This window comes from Electrona antarctica (genome assembly GCF_951216825.1).
Source record: "Electrona antarctica genome assembly, chromosome: 18".
NCBI lineage: Eukaryota > Metazoa > Chordata > Actinopteri > Myctophiformes > Myctophidae > Electrona > Electrona antarctica.
The window spans coordinates 30,588,423-30,605,672 of record NC_136799.1 but is presented as its reverse complement, the minus strand read 5'-3'; the positions used below and the strand labels follow the sequence as shown (position 1 = coordinate 30,605,672).

Sequence of the window (17,250 nt, the reverse complement as noted above, 5' to 3'; positions counted from 1 at the left end):
CAGCCTAAAGAAAGAGATGTACGGTAATGTACAGTATAGTGGAACAGCCTTATTGGTACCTGTGATAGTGTGTGTGATTGTGGTGGTGGTTTAAAGCTCTCTCTCTATGATGTCTTATGTGTCTGACTAATCGACTGTATACCGCCTTCCCAGCATCTAAAGGCTGGTGCTTTGAAAGACCCTCTTCTTGATGACCTGGGGGACTTCAATAGGATGTGTGGGGCCATGAAGAGGATCGGTCTGGACGACGACGAGAAGCTGGACCTCTTCAGGGTTGTTGCCGGGGTTCTGCACCTTGGCAACATCGACTTTGAGGACACAGGAAGTAGCTCAGGTGAGATACTGACTGTAACGGTTAACGCTTACTGTATGCGCTAAAAGAGACGTGAACAGGGATAACTGTTAACACACACGCATGCACAAACATGTCCAATAAAGACAGATAGACCCTGACGAAGACCTTTTGGGCGAAACGCGTATAGGTCCTGTTATTTATTTGCCTTGCTCATCAAATAAACTATTACATTTTTCACCAAAGACGGAGTGCCTTGGATTCCCTTCTTTTCTTTTCAAGTCTGCAACTTACACCTTGACAAGCAGTACAACTTGGAGGAAGGATACCTTTAGTCTATATGGTTTTACCTGTATCACCAAAGAGCACCTCTAAGAGCCACTAACAGATCTATATGGTTTACCTGTATCACCAAAGAGCACCTCTAAGAGCCACTAACAGAGCCCTGCAGCGCTTCCATCCCTCTATTTCTAAAATGTCCAATAAAGAGTTGCGTTAAAAACATCAAATGACAGTATATCACATCGGTAATAATTAGTAACTGCACAAAGGCTCTAGGTGTGGATATTGCAGGCCTTTTCTATACATTATGTTCTAATATGCACTGTACATGAGCTTGATTATCAGTTACAGTATACAACCTTATTTGAGCAATTATCTTTCATAGAAGTATAGCCTACTCTTTGTGGCTGTCGGTAATAGCACATACTGTACTAAACACTATTTGATTTGGCATTATAAGTCACTAAATATGTCAGTAGATGCTAGATGGCTCCTTGACTAAAACAACATTTGTGACGGTAGCATCAATGGGTCATTATCACAGAGTATTATGGTAGAAGATTGGAGAGCAGTAGCATTGCCTGTGATATGAAGAACTTCTTAAAAATGGTGCCATATGCACACAATTTACAATTTAGGCATTTAGCAGACGCTCTTAATCCAGAGCGATTTACATTAAGCAATAACAAAAACAAATAACAAAAGCATGGCATACATCACATATATAAAAAGTAGTTATCATGACTCAAGCGTAAACTAAGAACGTAACAGTGGAGTATCTATGTGAACTATACATACTATACTATATTATATATTATACATGTGTACTATAAAGTGCTATGACTACATAAAAATGCAATTCTAGTGCTGTCTACGTAACAAGCTATAAGTCTGTTTAAAAATACTACCTAAGTCTACATAAAGTGCTATCTAAGGGGGCTAGGCTAGGGCAAGTGCTACGGGCCATGGTGGAGTCTGAATAGGTGGGTTTTCAGACTACGGCGGAAGACACACATGCTGCCTGTGAAGCTATAGCCAACACACAGTCATCACCCCCTCAGGCTGATGTACTGTAGAGCTAACTCAGTAAAATCCATCTAAAAGTAAGGATCTGGAAGGAGAAGACCAGCTGTTGTATTTTTCATTTATTGAGTTTGGCCGAATGCCCATTGTTAATTTAGGGATGACATTTATATACGTTTCAATTTGCAATGTGTGTGTATTCTTCAGGCGGATGTGTGTTGCATAATCAGTCCGGCCCATCTCTGCAATACTGTGCCGACCTCTTGGGCTTGGACCAGGATGACCTTCAGGTCAGCCTCACCACCAGAATCATGCTGACTACAGCAGGGGGCGCCAAAGGAACAGTAATCAAGTAAGAATTCACAGTAGTTTATATTGATCCTATTTGATGAGAGCTGTTGACAAGCAGCAATTTCCACTTGTCTGGCCCACTTTAGTGGAAAAGCTGTCACCAGTTAAGAAGACTAACAAATGTAACTGGAGAGGGACTAAATACAGTTGCAATTTGCTGGTCTGTGGCAGATTGATTGATTGATTGATTGATTGATTGATTGATTGATTGATCGAACAAACAAAAAGCACAGGAAAGTACAGTTCGATACAAGGTATGCTAAATCCAAGAAAGAAATGCTATGGCTCCTCATTCTTTGTTTGCAGAGTCAACCTTTATTTAAGGAGGCACCTTAACTACTGGCCTCCCTATTTTGGGCATGTAATGACATGGGGAAAATTAGCGAGGATGAACAAAAATGTTCTTTCACATCACTTGCATGAGCAATCGCAAACCAATCTGCATGAGTTTGCGCATTGGCTCCTTTCGTTGCACGGCAGCGTTGTACAACACAGTATAAAATAGGGCTTAAGTGGTTAAGATAGCTAATCGTCTTTAGATGGCGATAGTGTTAAAATGACACTGGCAGTGACTTGGCAGTTGGCAAAGTGACTGTAGCCCTGCTGTCCTTATCTGAGGTCATTGTGTGCCGTGGTAAGACTTCTTTATGGAGATTGCACTAGAGGGCAAAGCCTGAGATTGTATTAAGCCTGTTACATTTTGGATTAAACAGGGATTTAGTAAATGGAGAATATCACATAAATGAGATTATTGCCATGTACAATTTAGGCATTTACTGTAGCAGACGCTCATATCCAGATTCCAGAGAGCAAGAGATTGGAGTAAGCAGCATAAGCCCTAGTCAACAAACAGATCAAGTACATACTGTAGAAAGCTTAGAAAACAGCCACAGAAAGTGGCAGTAAGTACAGTTGGGTGCCACCGATATTGTCCCTTATCATTTGACCCATTTAGGCCTGACCTCAAAATTTAAAAAAAATCCTTCTAAATCCTCCAGTTTTCTGAAATAAATATTTTCACGATTTTTCAAAAATAGCAGACCTACTAGCTCGTAGCGCGCCACTCGGTGGCGCGCTATGAGCTTGTAGATCTGCGATTTTTCAATAGCTAAATTATAACATAATGTTTAAAACACCAAAAGGGGTTTTGCGCAGATCACGCAAACCTCAGCAAAAAGAAAAGGACAATATCGATGGCCTCCAACTGTACATACTGTAGAAAGCTTAGAAAACAGCCACAGAAAGTGGCAGTAAGTAACTTGGATACCAGGTAAACATCAAATCTAGTATCTAAATTATAAACTATCTTAATAACATACCTACTTATCTGTGCGCAAGCAAACAGCATACACTATACTGTACATCTCCTCTATGTATGTATGTAACATAAATGGCATATTCACAATGGGCATATGCTCACATACAGTACAGTTTCACAGCAATTGAAGTTTATTATGACGGTAATCTGAATATGAAAGATTTGGGGTAATATGAAATTGTTTTGGGTTATTCCTTTGATAATTCTTCCTTCATTACGGGTTCCTGACACATTAACGTGTACAGTAATGTCTTGACCAAAACAAGGAATATATACAGTAGGGTGCACTAGCAGTACAATAATAGTGGTGGTGTGGTGTTTGAATGACAGGGCTAGGTTTAGCGGATGAATATTTCAGGAAGGCCAGATGCTAGCTGGCCCAGCCTGGAAGTGTTTTCTCCACATAAATTATGCAGACTTTATCTGAGGAGACTGGAGGGAATGGCTGCAGTACAGTACGGGCCTGGTGCCTGCCCTGGAGAGCAGGTGGGGAGAGGAGAGGGGGCTGGGCTCTGTCATGAAACCCCACAGTGATCCACCCTACTCCGGCCCGTGGAGGTTGAGGATAACTTAGGGGGTTGGGGTGGTGGTGGTAGTTGCTAATTCAGGTTAGTCAGTAACCCTGTTCCTATACAGTACTGTAAGGCTTTATGAAGTATAAGGTAGTGATTCTCAACCTCATTTCAAGGATCCCTAGATTGATATGCGATTAGACCATGGACCCCCATTTGGTACCATTATTATTATAATGTTTGAGGGGTGCTAGGCCCTGGGTCCTATGTCCAGCTTTTAGTGTGTGTGCACAAACTTTGTCCTACACAAATATTACATTCCCATTGACAATTGACAATGAATGGACAATTGTACATGTGTGCGTAACACAACATTGATATGTTGTGAGGAGCCTTTCAACTCTCAACTGTCAGTGATGTTTTATCTCTGGAACCCCTATATACACTGTAAATCCTCAGTGTTAATGGAACCAAATAGACCAGTTACAGGTTCATTTGGTTCCAGTCGTACACTCTCTGAGTTACAGAACCACGAGGGTTCATTTGGACCTGTGGTGGTCTCTGGAACCGACGTTGAGAAGCTGGTATACTATAAACCGTGGGTATGTAGTACCATTGGGTAAATAACACAAAATAAACAAAACTTTGGGAGGATTTGAAGGGTATAAGTTAATGCCCTTAAATGCTCTTTGTGTTTTGTTTTGTTTTTCTCAATGATTGCATTGGTTCTGAAAGAAGGAAAAGCACCCTATTCTGCAAATGCTTTATATTTGAGATTAGGTGACAATGGACCAGTGCGGCATTATTGATGAGAAAGCACATTGTTTAATGTATATACATTATATTTTCATAGCAATTCTAAAGAAGTGGGTTTTGAGGGCAGGTTTGAAGGATGGGAGGGTGTGGGTCTGTTTGATGTGGTGAGGGAGTGCGTTCTGTTAATGCACTGTGAGCAAGTCACTTCTGAGAAAAGAACCACACTTTAGTCTTTTGCTTTGCGTCGGGCCATACTATAGCATGGCACTGTGCTGCTGTTGTTTTCTCACTTGCTCTCAGTGCATAATTCCTCACATACAACAAGGAAGGACTATTCAAAATAATATATATAATAATAATATAATATAATAATAATGGATAAAGGCCTGCCATTGCTTAAAATGGACTTGCATTTTTAATCGAGCGTCGTCTTTTTAGTGGACTTGCTGAGTTGAACTCCAGTGCCCTGTGGAACTGCACTCGGTTCATACATTGAACCCTGCTGAATAATTGAAACAAAATGGTGTTAAAGAGACATTAGAGATTCAAGCAGGGTTCAGGGGTCCATATCCAGTTTTAATGTCTCAGAATCCCTCATTTAAAAGTGCTCACCCAGCTATAATGTAGATCGGTTGGAGACACAAAGGTGTGTTAATCCTATTCTGCAAGAACTGACCCATTAATACTGTAGAACTTTTACTTACTTTAGCGTGGAAGCATGTAAAAGTAGGGGGGGAAAGCAAGTACTGTAAGTGTGTCCCAATTTCAGATTGACTTGCAAATGCTCCACTTTGTCTGTCTCCCCAGGGTGCCTCTGAGGGTGGAACAAGCTAACAATGCCCGTGATGCCCTGGCCAAAGCCGTGTACAGCTGCCTGTTTGATCACGTGGTCAGACGGGTCAACCAATGCTTCCCATTTGAGAGATCCTCCAACTTCATTGGAGTGCTGGACATCGCTGGTTTTGGTAACGAGTTTTGACTTCAGTGAAATAATTAAAGTTCTGATAGCTACAGTTGGAGGCCATCGATATTGTCCTTTTCTTTTTGCTGAGGTTTGCGTGATCTGCGCAAAAGGACAGTTAACCCATTTTGGGCGGGAACCCCTTTTGGTGTTTTAAACATTATGTTATAATTTAGCTATTGAAAAATAGCAGATCTACAAGCTCATAGCGCGCCACCGAGTGGCGCGCTACGAGCTTGTAGGTCTGCTATTTTTGAAAAATCGTGAAAATATTTATTTCAGAAAACTGGAGGATTTAGAAGCATTTTTTAAATTTTTGAGGTCAGGCCTAAATGGGTCAAATAATAAGGGACAATATTGGTGGCACCCAACTGTATGTCTGTACAGATGAGCCCTTTATATCAGCCAACTGTATATAGAACGCTTACCAAACCAAGGGGAACATTTGATCTCCAGTAACTCCCCAGATGATGTAATGTTTTACCATACATTAACACTGTTTTGATTATCATATGAGTTTCAACCTATTCAAACGTTGGTCAAAACTGTATTTGGAAGTATATTTTTGGAAAGGGGGTATGTAATGGTTGTTGTTGTTGTTGTTTTTTTAATAAAGTATATTTATTGGTTTTAACAAATTTAAGGACAACAAACAGACATTACACAACAAGAACATAATAACAAACAACAAAAGAAAAGAAAGAAAAGAAAAGAAAAACAGCTCAGGCACAACACTATTATAAATAAAAAGATTGAATATACAAAGACATGGCAAGGACAATGAACCATAATGACAATAAGTGGCTCTTGAATTTTGATAGACTACCATTCAGGAAATATATCCATACAGTATATAAATACATATATTAAAAAGGCAGACAATACAGTTATCATAGGCACCAAATCATTACAATAAGAGCAGACCCATGCATACTCCACTCAAAGGCGGCAACCGCCCCCCTCCAGGCGGCAGGGTTGTTGGTGTTTAATATGTATGTATTTAAATGTATTTTAACAGGTTCAGTGTATATAATCCAGTGTTGTTTTATTACTTTAGACTTTCAACTTGTCGAGTGTCAAGTTCAAACAGACTCTTGCCTCTTCCTGCACTTATGTTTAAGTACCCTAAATTGCATCTACAGTGTTCACTTCAATTCACTCGAAGAAATAATATCCATGTTACTGCATTCATTAGCGCACAACTCTAGTACAAATTTGGCTTTCTGGAAATCGATCATAATTCAAAATCTTTCAACGCCTCTTCTGTTTATTCATCCCCTCAGAGTATTTTGAACACAACAGCTTTGAACAGTTTTGTATCAACTACTGCAATGAGAAACTGCAGCAGTTCTTCAACGAGCGCATTCTCAAGGAGGTGGGTGCAGCAAAAACATGAATTAAACTCATTTAGCATGCTCAGTAGCCTAGGAGACCTGCTTCGAGCCGTGCTACTCACGCAATCTTTTACCAGCCTTGAGTAAGTGGCGGCTGCACTCTGAAACTCCTTTTCTTTTTCTGTGGCTGTCTTGCTCTCTCTCTCTCTCTCTCTCTCTCTCTCTCTCTCTCTCTTTCTCTCTCTCTCTGTCCTGCTCCCTTCTCTTATTAGAATGATAATTTCTCAAGGGACATAGCGCGGCTTGCTTCTCTCCTGTGATCTCTTGCTTTATGTGTTTCCAAGGTCTCCAATTAAACTGCCACAATTCTAATCTCAGCCACTTCTATTATGTGTCCAAAGTTCTGTCTGTTTGAATTGAACAAAGATTTATTTAGTTTTTATTTTGAGGTGTAGGGAGCCTTTGTAAGTCTGTAATATCCTGGAGCCACACAGTGAAGTCAAACAGAGTTATTCTTTATTTTTGCATAGAATCAAAGAGTTTTTACAAGAAAGTGCACAATGCTTTTTCGCGGTCTTCATTTTTGACATGTTTTGTGTCTAGGAGCAAGAGCTGTATCAAAAGGAAGGACTTGGAGTAAACGAAGTTCATTATGTCGATAACCAGGACTGCATAGGTAGGTGTTGCTGTGAACATTCTCTCTGTTGTAAAAGAATACACCGTAACATCAAACCAACACCTTTTTGAATTCACTAGTCATCAGGGCACTAAGGTAGCGGGTCCCGAGAGAGCTCACTGTTTCACGCTGTGAAATGGAGTCACTGAGAGAACAGAGGTACGGAGAGGCTGATTTAGATTAGATCTGCCCATGGAGTGAACCAGATGCCTGAACGAGTTGGTTTTCTGAAGGGACTGAAAGAGGAACTGTGTGTGTGTATGTGTGTGTGCGTGCGTGCGTGCGTGCGTGCGTGCGTGCGTGCGTGCGTGAGTGCGTGCGTGCGTGGGTGCGCCCAGGCACACACACAGCGTGTGCGTGGGTGGCCATGTGTGTGTGCGGGTGTGTCTATGTGTGAGTGCATGTGTGTGTTTGTGTGTGTGCGTACGTACGTGTGGGTCTGTGTGCGCCCACGCACGTACAGCGCATGCATGCGTGTGTGCGTGGGGGGTCGTGTCATGTGCGTGTGTGTGTGTGTGTGCGTGCGTGTGCGTGTGTGTGTGTGTGTGTGTGTGTTCACGCGCGTGTGTGTGTGCGCGTGCGTATGTGTGTGTGCGTGCGCGCGCACGTGCGTGCGTTTGTCCATATCTAAAGGCTGACATGGAGGCAGTATATTGGGTGGTTTTACCATGACAGAGAACCACTGAGTGGCATTCGGGCACATCATTAAGCTGAAGTGATGTCTTTGAGGACTGGCGTCTGTAGAGCCCTTCTTGCCACAGACGTGCCGAGAATGATGGAAGTATACGGTCATATCTGCCCCGTGGCAGTCACCTGTCAGATCCATGGAAATACTAGTTCTCGTTATCCAGAATGGTGAAATATCTGTATCTAAAGGGAGCATGCGTAATGGCCTGTGTTGTCTCGGATCACGAATGAATCCTCCAGTAATGGTTGAAGTAGTCAGTGTGGGAAGGTGAAGTGGTTTGATTTGTATTTCAAATTCACTGTGATTATTCAGGTTTGAGGTTAACTGACAGCCATGAATAACGTTCATGACTTGCAAATTACTATTTGCCTGGACATTAATTCAGTCATCAATCTGCAGGATTTATGCACAGATGCTTGTTCATGCAAATTTGTCTGAGGTCCTTGCTATCAGGTCATATTCGAAACTCAGAGCATCATATGAATAATTCACAAATACAGCTAAATGAACATCCGGATGAACATATACTGTGCCTGAATATTCACGATCAGACACAAACAATGTGCAATTGGAAATTTCCAATACTTAACATGTTTTCACGAAATGGTAAAAACATGGTAGGTGGCATCTCAATGCAGACTCGAGAGACTCAAATTTGATGAAGACGTTTTGTCCCGATTCCTTGGAATTTATTTTTGCTGGATACACACACAAAGTTGACATATTTGACACTTTAAGAAGAAAACAAGTTCCATCTTAGAATGCTCATAAATATAAGTTGGAATTATAATACACAATATTTATACTGTACAATTTAAAATGTGTCATAATAACTGAAACATAGCTTTGCATGACTAATTCAATGAGTTGATGTTGTCTGTAGACCTGGTGGAGGCGAAGCTGGTGGGTGTCCTGGATATTTTGGATGAAGAGAACCGTCTACCTCAGGCCAGCGACCAACACTTCACCGTGGCTGTACACAGCAAACACAAAGACCACTTCAGACTGACCGTGAGAATTCTCTCTCTCTCTCTCTCTCTCTCTTGAGCTACCTGCCTCAGTGCCTCTCTTTTATATCCTCTCAATCTGTCTCTTTCTTTACTTCTTTCTGTCTCTTTCTTTCTTTTATCCATTCATTCTTATCTCAATCGATTAATTCTCCTTTTCTCATCGTTCTCATACAATGAGGTCTGAGAGTTGTTTCGCTGTCATTGTGATCATTGCATGTAGCAGCACTGACGTAGGACCCCAGGCCCTCCCTCTATCTCAATCTCTTTGTAGCTATTGTCCCATTGCTCATGGTAGGCCTACGTTTTTCAGCCAAGCGTGAAATCCTTTTTGAAACGTGTCTTGACACCGATTCAAGACCGAATTCGAGAGCTGGCTGCCTGTGACCACATTATGTGGACGGAGATTATATGAATTGTGTGCATTTAAAAAAAGAGGATGATTCTTTACATTTAATGCACACAAAACTTAGACGAATCCTCCAATGCTTAAAGAAATGTAATGTAGCAGTAGTCTGGCCATGCCAGGCTACACAAAACTATTAGTCATTGTCTAGAACAATTTCTAAATATAGTGGATGCTAAAATATGTGCAAAAATGTTTACACACCAAGAGAAACTCTAAAAGATAATGAATATCGAATGACTGCTCTGCTTTAGATAAGTTTAATAATGAATTCAGGGGTGACATGCTTTGTCTCTTTTACTAAGTAATTTGTTAATATTACTTAAGTAGAACTGCAGAATTGTAATAAGCGTGATTATTCATGCAGGCAAAAGCATTTAATAACTGTAAATTAGATTGCTGTTTGTTTCTCAGAATGTGTGTGTTGTATATCCCATAGACCTTCAGTAATAGGTTAGTAATACGGTAGTTGTGTAATTCTCCCAAACAATCCCCATTCTCAAAGAATCTACTCTTGCGTTTCTGATTGATATATCAGCACTGAAGTGAAACCGCTCATATAATTTCTTGTCACGTCACCCAGGTCCCCAGGAAGTCAAAATTGGCCGTTCACAGGAATGTCCGAGATGATGAAGGATTCATCATCAGGCATTTTGCTGGAGCGGTGTGCTATGAAACGGTAATTATAGCCCAGATTGTATTGATTAATCCTTAACCACTTACACCCTGTACTTAGTTGACCGGAGTCCCCCAGGGCTCTGTGATGAAAATAACGTAACAATGTTTTACTGTACGTGTGCGTGTGTGTGTGCGTGTGTTCGTGCGTGCGTGCGTGCGCGCGTGCTTGCGTGTGTCCGTGCGTGCGTGCGTGCGTGCGTGCGTGCGTGCGTGCGTGCGTGCGTGCGTGTGTGCGTGTGTCCTTAGATCCGCTTTGTGGAGAAGAATAACGACGCCCTCCACATGTCCTTGGAGTGCCTGGTGAGCGAGTCGAAGGACAAGTTTGTTCGAGAACTGTTTGAGAACTCGAACAATGCCAAGGACTCCAAACAGAAGGCTGGCAAACTGGGCTTTATCAGCGTAGGAAACAAGTTCAAGGTGAGAGACCACATGGGTCTTGTTTTACGGTTGGAGGATGTCTCCCAAGAACAAAACCAAATCAACTCTATTGGAGTGTTTTCTTCTCAAATGCAATAAAACCTTTATTTTTTTGACACAGGAATACTTCACCCACAAAATGATTATTTTTATATAAATGATTCACCCCGTGTTACCTTGAAATCCTAGATAATTGTTGAAAAACATAGCACATCCATCCGGTAAATTATGTTCATGAGGTTAGGCGTAAGGTATGGGGTACATTAGAGTCCCCATCACTCACATTGCAAGAATGAATACAATTTTACCACTCAACTTAAAAAATAAAATAAAATAAAATACACTTTTCACATGGGGGTGCAAGGAGGTTGGGTTAAGGGGGAAATGCACCCTTTTGCACCCCTGTGGCACCGGGCCTGATGTGTGTGTATGCTTCAAAGAACTGGTAATCAATGTGTCTTGGAATCAGGGCTGGATATCTGATTGAAATGTCACATATCTGGTTTAACTGTTAAAATGTAGACAGTCTACAATGATGAAATACAAACCAAAGGAGGAGACTATTAAAGAAGCAATGTTGAGGCATTCATTCACTAATATTAATTCATTCATTTGCATACTCACACCCTTTGTTATTGTGATGATGATTTATTAAATCCATGCACATTAATTGTCCTTGCATGATTTTTAACTCTATTTAGTCTAGTACATGTACACAGTTTACTTCACCTCTTGACTGTGATGCATGGCACTCTCGTTGTGGATATGACTGTATTATTACTGAGTTGAGTTTTCCTCATTAAATACAGAACCCTGTGTCGCAAAAAGGGCAAAGGTTTGAGTTGCTTTTACTGCTTACAGACTCAACTGAATCTGCTCTTGGAGAAGCTTCGCAGCACAGTGAGTAACGTCCAATGTTTTTCTGAGAGTTTGACCTTTAACATTACTCCCCCAAAGTCACATTCTGAGTACATTGAAAGTATTTGTCTTTGAAATAGCAAACGATGGAAGCAATACAGTATAGTAATATAGCAGAAGCTGCTATTTGGATGCGGGCTACATGAACATTGTAATACAGAGGCTTTATTAAGGGTAAGACAATAAGACACATGTTGTGACCGTTATTTCTCTGTGTTTAAAGGGTGCAAGTTTCATCCGCTGTGTGAAACCCAACCTGAAAATGGTCAGTCACCAGTTTGAAGGAGCCCACATCCTGTCTCAACTGCAGTGCTCAGGTATGTACAGTACCATGTGTCAGAGAATAATCTGTGCATCATCCCTAGAGCTCATTATAGATAGAGCCCTATATCTTGCGCCACCCCTTACCCCTTATCCCTAAACTTATTTGCCATTTCTTACTATTTTAAAACATTTAAAAAAAGTACAAATAGCCAATCTACAAGCTAACAACGTGTCGATGTAGATTGGCTAGTTGAAGGCTAGAGTATGGTGTGGCAGAAGATACTTATTTCTAGCTGGGTGTCCCCATTGTGTCTCTGTCCACGGTGCTGAAATGATAAAGTTTTGCTGCAGGCGGGGGCAGGCGGTCAAAAGCTCTCCCAGGTGTGGGTGGAAGTGGAACACACACGTTGCAGGAGCGGCCGGTAATGGTCAAAAATCCAGGTGGAGCGGCATTATGAAAACAGTCACACGCAGGGCTCTATTCTGTACCTGTTGCAGCAACACTAAACTTCTATTTATTCTCCATCGCACAACTGTGTCGTTTGATGAAAAGAACAGATCTTTTTATTATGAATACCAGACTTTTACTTGTAACCGAGTATTTCTACATTGTGGTATTGATACTGTTACTCAAGTGAAGAATGTGAGTACTTCTTCCACCGCTGCGTACAGTGACTGTCTCAGTGTCCAGATGTGCAGTATTTCAGACTGTTTTCATGTGCTTGTGTTGGTTAGGGATGGTGTCTGTCTTGGACCTAATGCAAGGAGGTTTCCCCTCCAGAGCCCCCTTCCACGAGCTCTACAACATGTACAAGAAGTACATGCCCGACAAGCTCACGCGACTCGATCCTCGCTTCTTCTGCAAGGTGGGCCTCCCGAACGACCGGCTTCCGTCGTGCATTATGTCATATATACAGCTTACTTTGCACATTTCCAGCGCATGGGTTTAGTTGTGTCATTTGGTACTGTTGATCCATGTAGCTTGTGTTTAATCATAAATACTTGATGCTTAGCATGATATTGCTGTGTCATTGTATGGTATTGCTGTGTCATGGTATGGTATTTCTGTCACGGTATGGTATTGTTGTGTCATGGTAGGTATGTGTGTTATGTCTTTGGTCTCCTCCAGGCTCTGTTCAAAGCCCTGGGGCTCAACGTTAATGACTACAAATTTGGACTGACCAGAGTGTTCTTCCGTCCTGGAAAGGTACAGGAAAGCCAGCCCCATCAGCCATGTTTTTCACTTGCAGATCATTATACAAGTCAATGTACTCTAGGTATCAAAATAATTGTGCATCCTTCCGTCCGTCCGTGTGTGTGTGTGCGTGTGCGGGTGCGGGTGCGTGTGTGTGTGTGTGTGTGCGTGTGTGCGTGTGTCAGTTTGCAGAGTTTGATCACATCATGAAGTCAGATCCAGAGCATCTGGCAGAGCTGCTGAAGAAGGTCAACCAGTGGTTGGTGTGTAGTCGCTGGAAGAAGATCCAGTGGTGTACTCTCTCTGTCATAAAACGTATGTCAACATCATGTTATCCACATCCGCAGACATCACTGCAGGGCCATCTGTAGGACATTATGCAACCACATGGAACTGCACACACATTGTGGAAATATTAAATATTTTAGCCTAACTTAGTTTGTAAGTTCAGTCATTTCAGTTTTTCGAAGACGGAATTAAGCTGCTTTTTTAAGATGCTTTTTTTCTTATAACGGTAGAACACTAATAGATCATACATCAAGTTTACCCACTTTCTATTTGTTCCAAACAGTAAAAGCACAAGGCAATCAGTAGGAATATAGAATGTGACTCTAAAAGCAACCCCATGAACCATTATGGTCCCTGACAATTGGTATTGATTTTCCCCATTATTCCAAAGAGCAGCATGACTCCTTTATGTCAAAGCATTAGTTGTTATTACATTACCTTTAGAGCAGTACACTGCCTCCTGCATATTTCACATTTCTCAGGATAGTTCATTACTGAGACTCATTTGTTTTCTTCAGTTATTTAAACAGGTGAGTTCCATTTAGATAACATCTCCTTTTTTAAGGAGATAGCAGCAACAGATAGCAAGATAGCAACAGAGATGCAAACATCATAAATACAAACATTAAAACATATATTTGCTAAACCTAAACAGTGGAAAGACGCTATAGATAAAAAAGCTAAATAAGGAAGCCATTATAATTTCCAATTGAATCTGTCACCAACCCTTGAAAGCTCTATGTACTTTGTATGACAAATATCTTTTAAATTAAAAATCTAAACATTTTGAAAATATTTGAAAGATCTGCCCAAAATAGGGGTGCTACAGGATTCTACAAATGCCTACAAATGCCTTCTAAATTAGTAGTTCTCATACTTTAAAGATTGTTTTTTTTAAATGTTCAAAGATATTTGGATTTTTGAATAGCCAACGCATAAATCCAAAATTATACAGATGCTTTCCTGGTTTTAATGGGATGAATTGGTTAATGGAGATAATCTCCAGTTAGCTGTCTGCAAACATAATATAAAGGCTTGATATTATGAACCTTAGCAAACCAACCTTACCAGCAACGCTGAAATATGTGTGTTTTTGGTTTTAAGTTTTTTGCTGCTTATACAGTACTATTGTCTTCTCAAACACCTCCAACAGTGAGTCACAAGATGACGTACAGAGCCTCAGCCTGTGTCAAGATCCAGAAAACGGTCCGTATGTGGCTTTGTAAGAGGAAGCATAAGCCCCGGTGAGTGTCTGTCTCTCTCTCTCTCTCTCTCTCTCTCCCTCTCTCCTTCTCTCCCCTCTCGCATTATGTTCTTCCCCTGTGGGCACTCAACGTTAATATATATGCATGCTAGGACTGGGCTTCAAAAGCAGGGGCATCAAGTCCATGAAAATGTACGAATCAGGCATTTAACCACTTTTTACCTTTAAAAAAAGGCAAATTTAAATTTAGTCCCAGAAACTGTCAGATTACCTCATAACTCTCTCAATTCAATTCAATTCAATTCAACAGGCTTTATTGGCATACCATTTTACAAGTGTTGCCAAAGCACAATCACAGATGTGACAAACAACAACGTAACAACAACATAACAACAACATAACAACTCTCTCTCTCTAACTCTCTCTCTCTCTCTCTCTCTCTCTCTCTCTCTCTCTCTCTCTCTCTCTCTCTCTCTCTCTCTCTCTCTCTCTCTCTCTCTCTCTCTCTCTCTAATATTTTATTTTGGGTACTCAAGCTCAATATATATGCATGCCAGGACTGGGCCTCAAAACTAGGGGCATCAACTTTTTATTAAGAACTGTGAAGTTAAGCCTTTAACTGTTAACCAGTGTGAAGTAAGGGGCGCTCTTATCATCGTACATCATCATACATCATCTCATTCCGGCCAATCAGAATTTGCGTCCTCACCTTTGTCTTCAATGTTTGTGTTACTAAAAGCTGGACATAGGAGGGGCTAGTTCCCTTCAAAATAGGTTTCAACTATTTAGGCATCTCTTAGGCATACATCTACCTCAAAAAAGAAAATGGGCACTCGATCATCCCCATGGTCACTCTTTCTCTTCTGTCTTCTCCCTCCTCTCATCTCTCTTTCTTATTGTTACTTGTTACTTACTATTCATGTACATAAGAGTACATTTATTTTGGTCTGCCAGGAAACAAACATTTTGTCTATTGTTCTAGCGCTTAAAGTGTTTGAAGGTTACTCCTACTTTATAAACATCTACAGTATTTTCAGTGACTTATGTTGCTGACATTCTGTGTCTGCCCTCCCTCCTCCCTACGTCTAGATTTCTTATTTAGGATTATGTTATTTTTCTTCATTCTCCTTGTGCATTATTTTTACAATAACATTCACGCTTGATGGGGTTTGAAGAGTATTCCACATTGCACATTTTGAGTAGTTCAAACAAACAATCAAAAAATCTCATTCTGGGAGTCATTTCCTACTGTATTGCTTTGGTCTGGAAAACTGCATTCATCAAGATGATGATCTTCCACTACACTGGAGTGTAGTCCAGTGTAGTGGACTACACACATGGACTCCATGTGCGTGTGTGCATGCGTGCATGCGTGCATGCGTGCGTGCGTGCCTGCGTGCGTGCGTGCGTGCGTGCGTGCGTGCGTGCGTGCGTGCGTGCGTGCTTCATATGCTTAAAATCATTCAGTAACAGTAGTTCATCATTCAGCTCTAAAAAATATATGTTCATATATCTCATGAATATCTGATTCTATGTGCCCTGCATGCACTTTCTCCTCTCACAGCATTGATGGAATGGTGAAGGTTGGGAACCTGAAGAATCGCATGGAGAGGTTCAACGAGGTGGTGATCGGGCTGAAAGAAGACAAGCAGTCGATAGCCAAACAGATCCAGGACCTGGCCACCTCCATAGACTCTCTACTGGCCAAGATTAAGGTTAGTGTTCAAGGACCTGGCCTTACTTCCAACGTAAGGCCAAGCAGAGAAGATTCACCATTTCCATTGACTGAAAGGCAATTTGAAACCAAGTTTCCCACGTTTGCAAGGTTTTTGAGTGGTTTTAAGAGATCGGAAAGCCTGGTATTCATTCTAAAGTGAGCCGTGTATTTCAGTCTTTTTTATTTACTTATTTTTCCCAAGGCGTTCTTAATGTATTGTATGCTTATGTGTAGTCTAGTGGTGTATATATGTATGTTGCTATGTCTTGTTGTGTGTAAAAAAAACAATAAAAACAATATAATAATAATAAAGTGAGCCGTGTGATCCAGTTTAGAAAAAAGGAAAAAAACTATCATGTTTCGGTGGTGGGTTCCCGTTGGCGTTGCATTTTTTCCCCCTCCATTATGCAAATCCATTCGTTTAGTCTCGCTAGTCGCATTAGGAGTTAGAATAAAAGATGTACATACCAAATGATTATTATACCAAAAGAAACGATACGATTATACTAATTTAAACCACCAAGTTCCTTCCTTTGCTTTTTATTTATTTTTTATTGTTTGGGCTTTTATTGTATTGTTTGGGCTTTTTCTGCCTTTATTACCAGCCGGCTACACCAGCCACCTGGGCCCCTTCCTTTGCTCCCTGGCTCTCCCAATCAGCCTCCAACAGCCTCTGTATAGATACTAGTGATGTTCAGGGTCCTTAAATAATGCCCCTGGTGTGGTTTCACCGACTGAATGATACAGATGCCAGTGTCTGTCATTCAGACCTCTATACCTCAGGGATAAGAGCGTGTCATTCTCCCTGTCTGTGTCGCAGTTAGAGGCTTATTCTAATGAATCCTCACAGTAGGGTGACCTCTACCTTCTCACCCTGAACAAAATGTCTGACGAGGGAATGTCTGGTGGTGGTGGTGGTACACAGTGACAGCCGCACGCTCCAGCGAACACAATTGGCCGTGT

At 41.2% G+C, this 17,250-nt stretch overlaps 1 protein-coding gene across 3 annotated transcripts in view; it reads left to right on the top strand.

Moving 5' to 3' along the window:
* Window positions 1–17,250, top strand: part of myo6b (myosin VIb) — a gene marked incomplete at its 5' end in the record, with an annotated part of 43,085 nt that overhangs the window by 10,653 nt on the left and 15,182 nt on the right. For all 3 annotated transcript variants that reach the window (XM_079527830.1, XM_079527828.1, XM_079527829.1), the window contains 15 exons: window positions 154–334; window positions 1,805–1,949; window positions 5,342–5,499; window positions 6,779–6,870; window positions 7,433–7,505; window positions 9,077–9,204; window positions 10,190–10,285; window positions 10,531–10,701; window positions 11,563–11,601; window positions 11,843–11,936; window positions 12,619–12,749; window positions 13,013–13,090; window positions 13,264–13,393; window positions 14,520–14,610; window positions 16,135–16,285. In XM_079527830.1, the coding sequence (XP_079383956.1) occupies window positions 154–334; window positions 1,805–1,949; window positions 5,342–5,499; window positions 6,779–6,870; window positions 7,433–7,505; window positions 9,077–9,204; window positions 10,190–10,285; window positions 10,531–10,701; window positions 11,563–11,601; window positions 11,843–11,936; window positions 12,619–12,749; window positions 13,013–13,090; window positions 13,264–13,393; window positions 14,520–14,610; window positions 16,135–16,285 (1,758 nt within the window). The remainder of the gene's footprint in view (window positions 1–153; window positions 335–1,804; window positions 1,950–5,341; window positions 5,500–6,778; window positions 6,871–7,432; window positions 7,506–9,076; window positions 9,205–10,189; window positions 10,286–10,530; window positions 10,702–11,562; window positions 11,602–11,842; window positions 11,937–12,618; window positions 12,750–13,012; window positions 13,091–13,263; window positions 13,394–14,519; window positions 14,611–16,134; window positions 16,286–17,250) is intronic.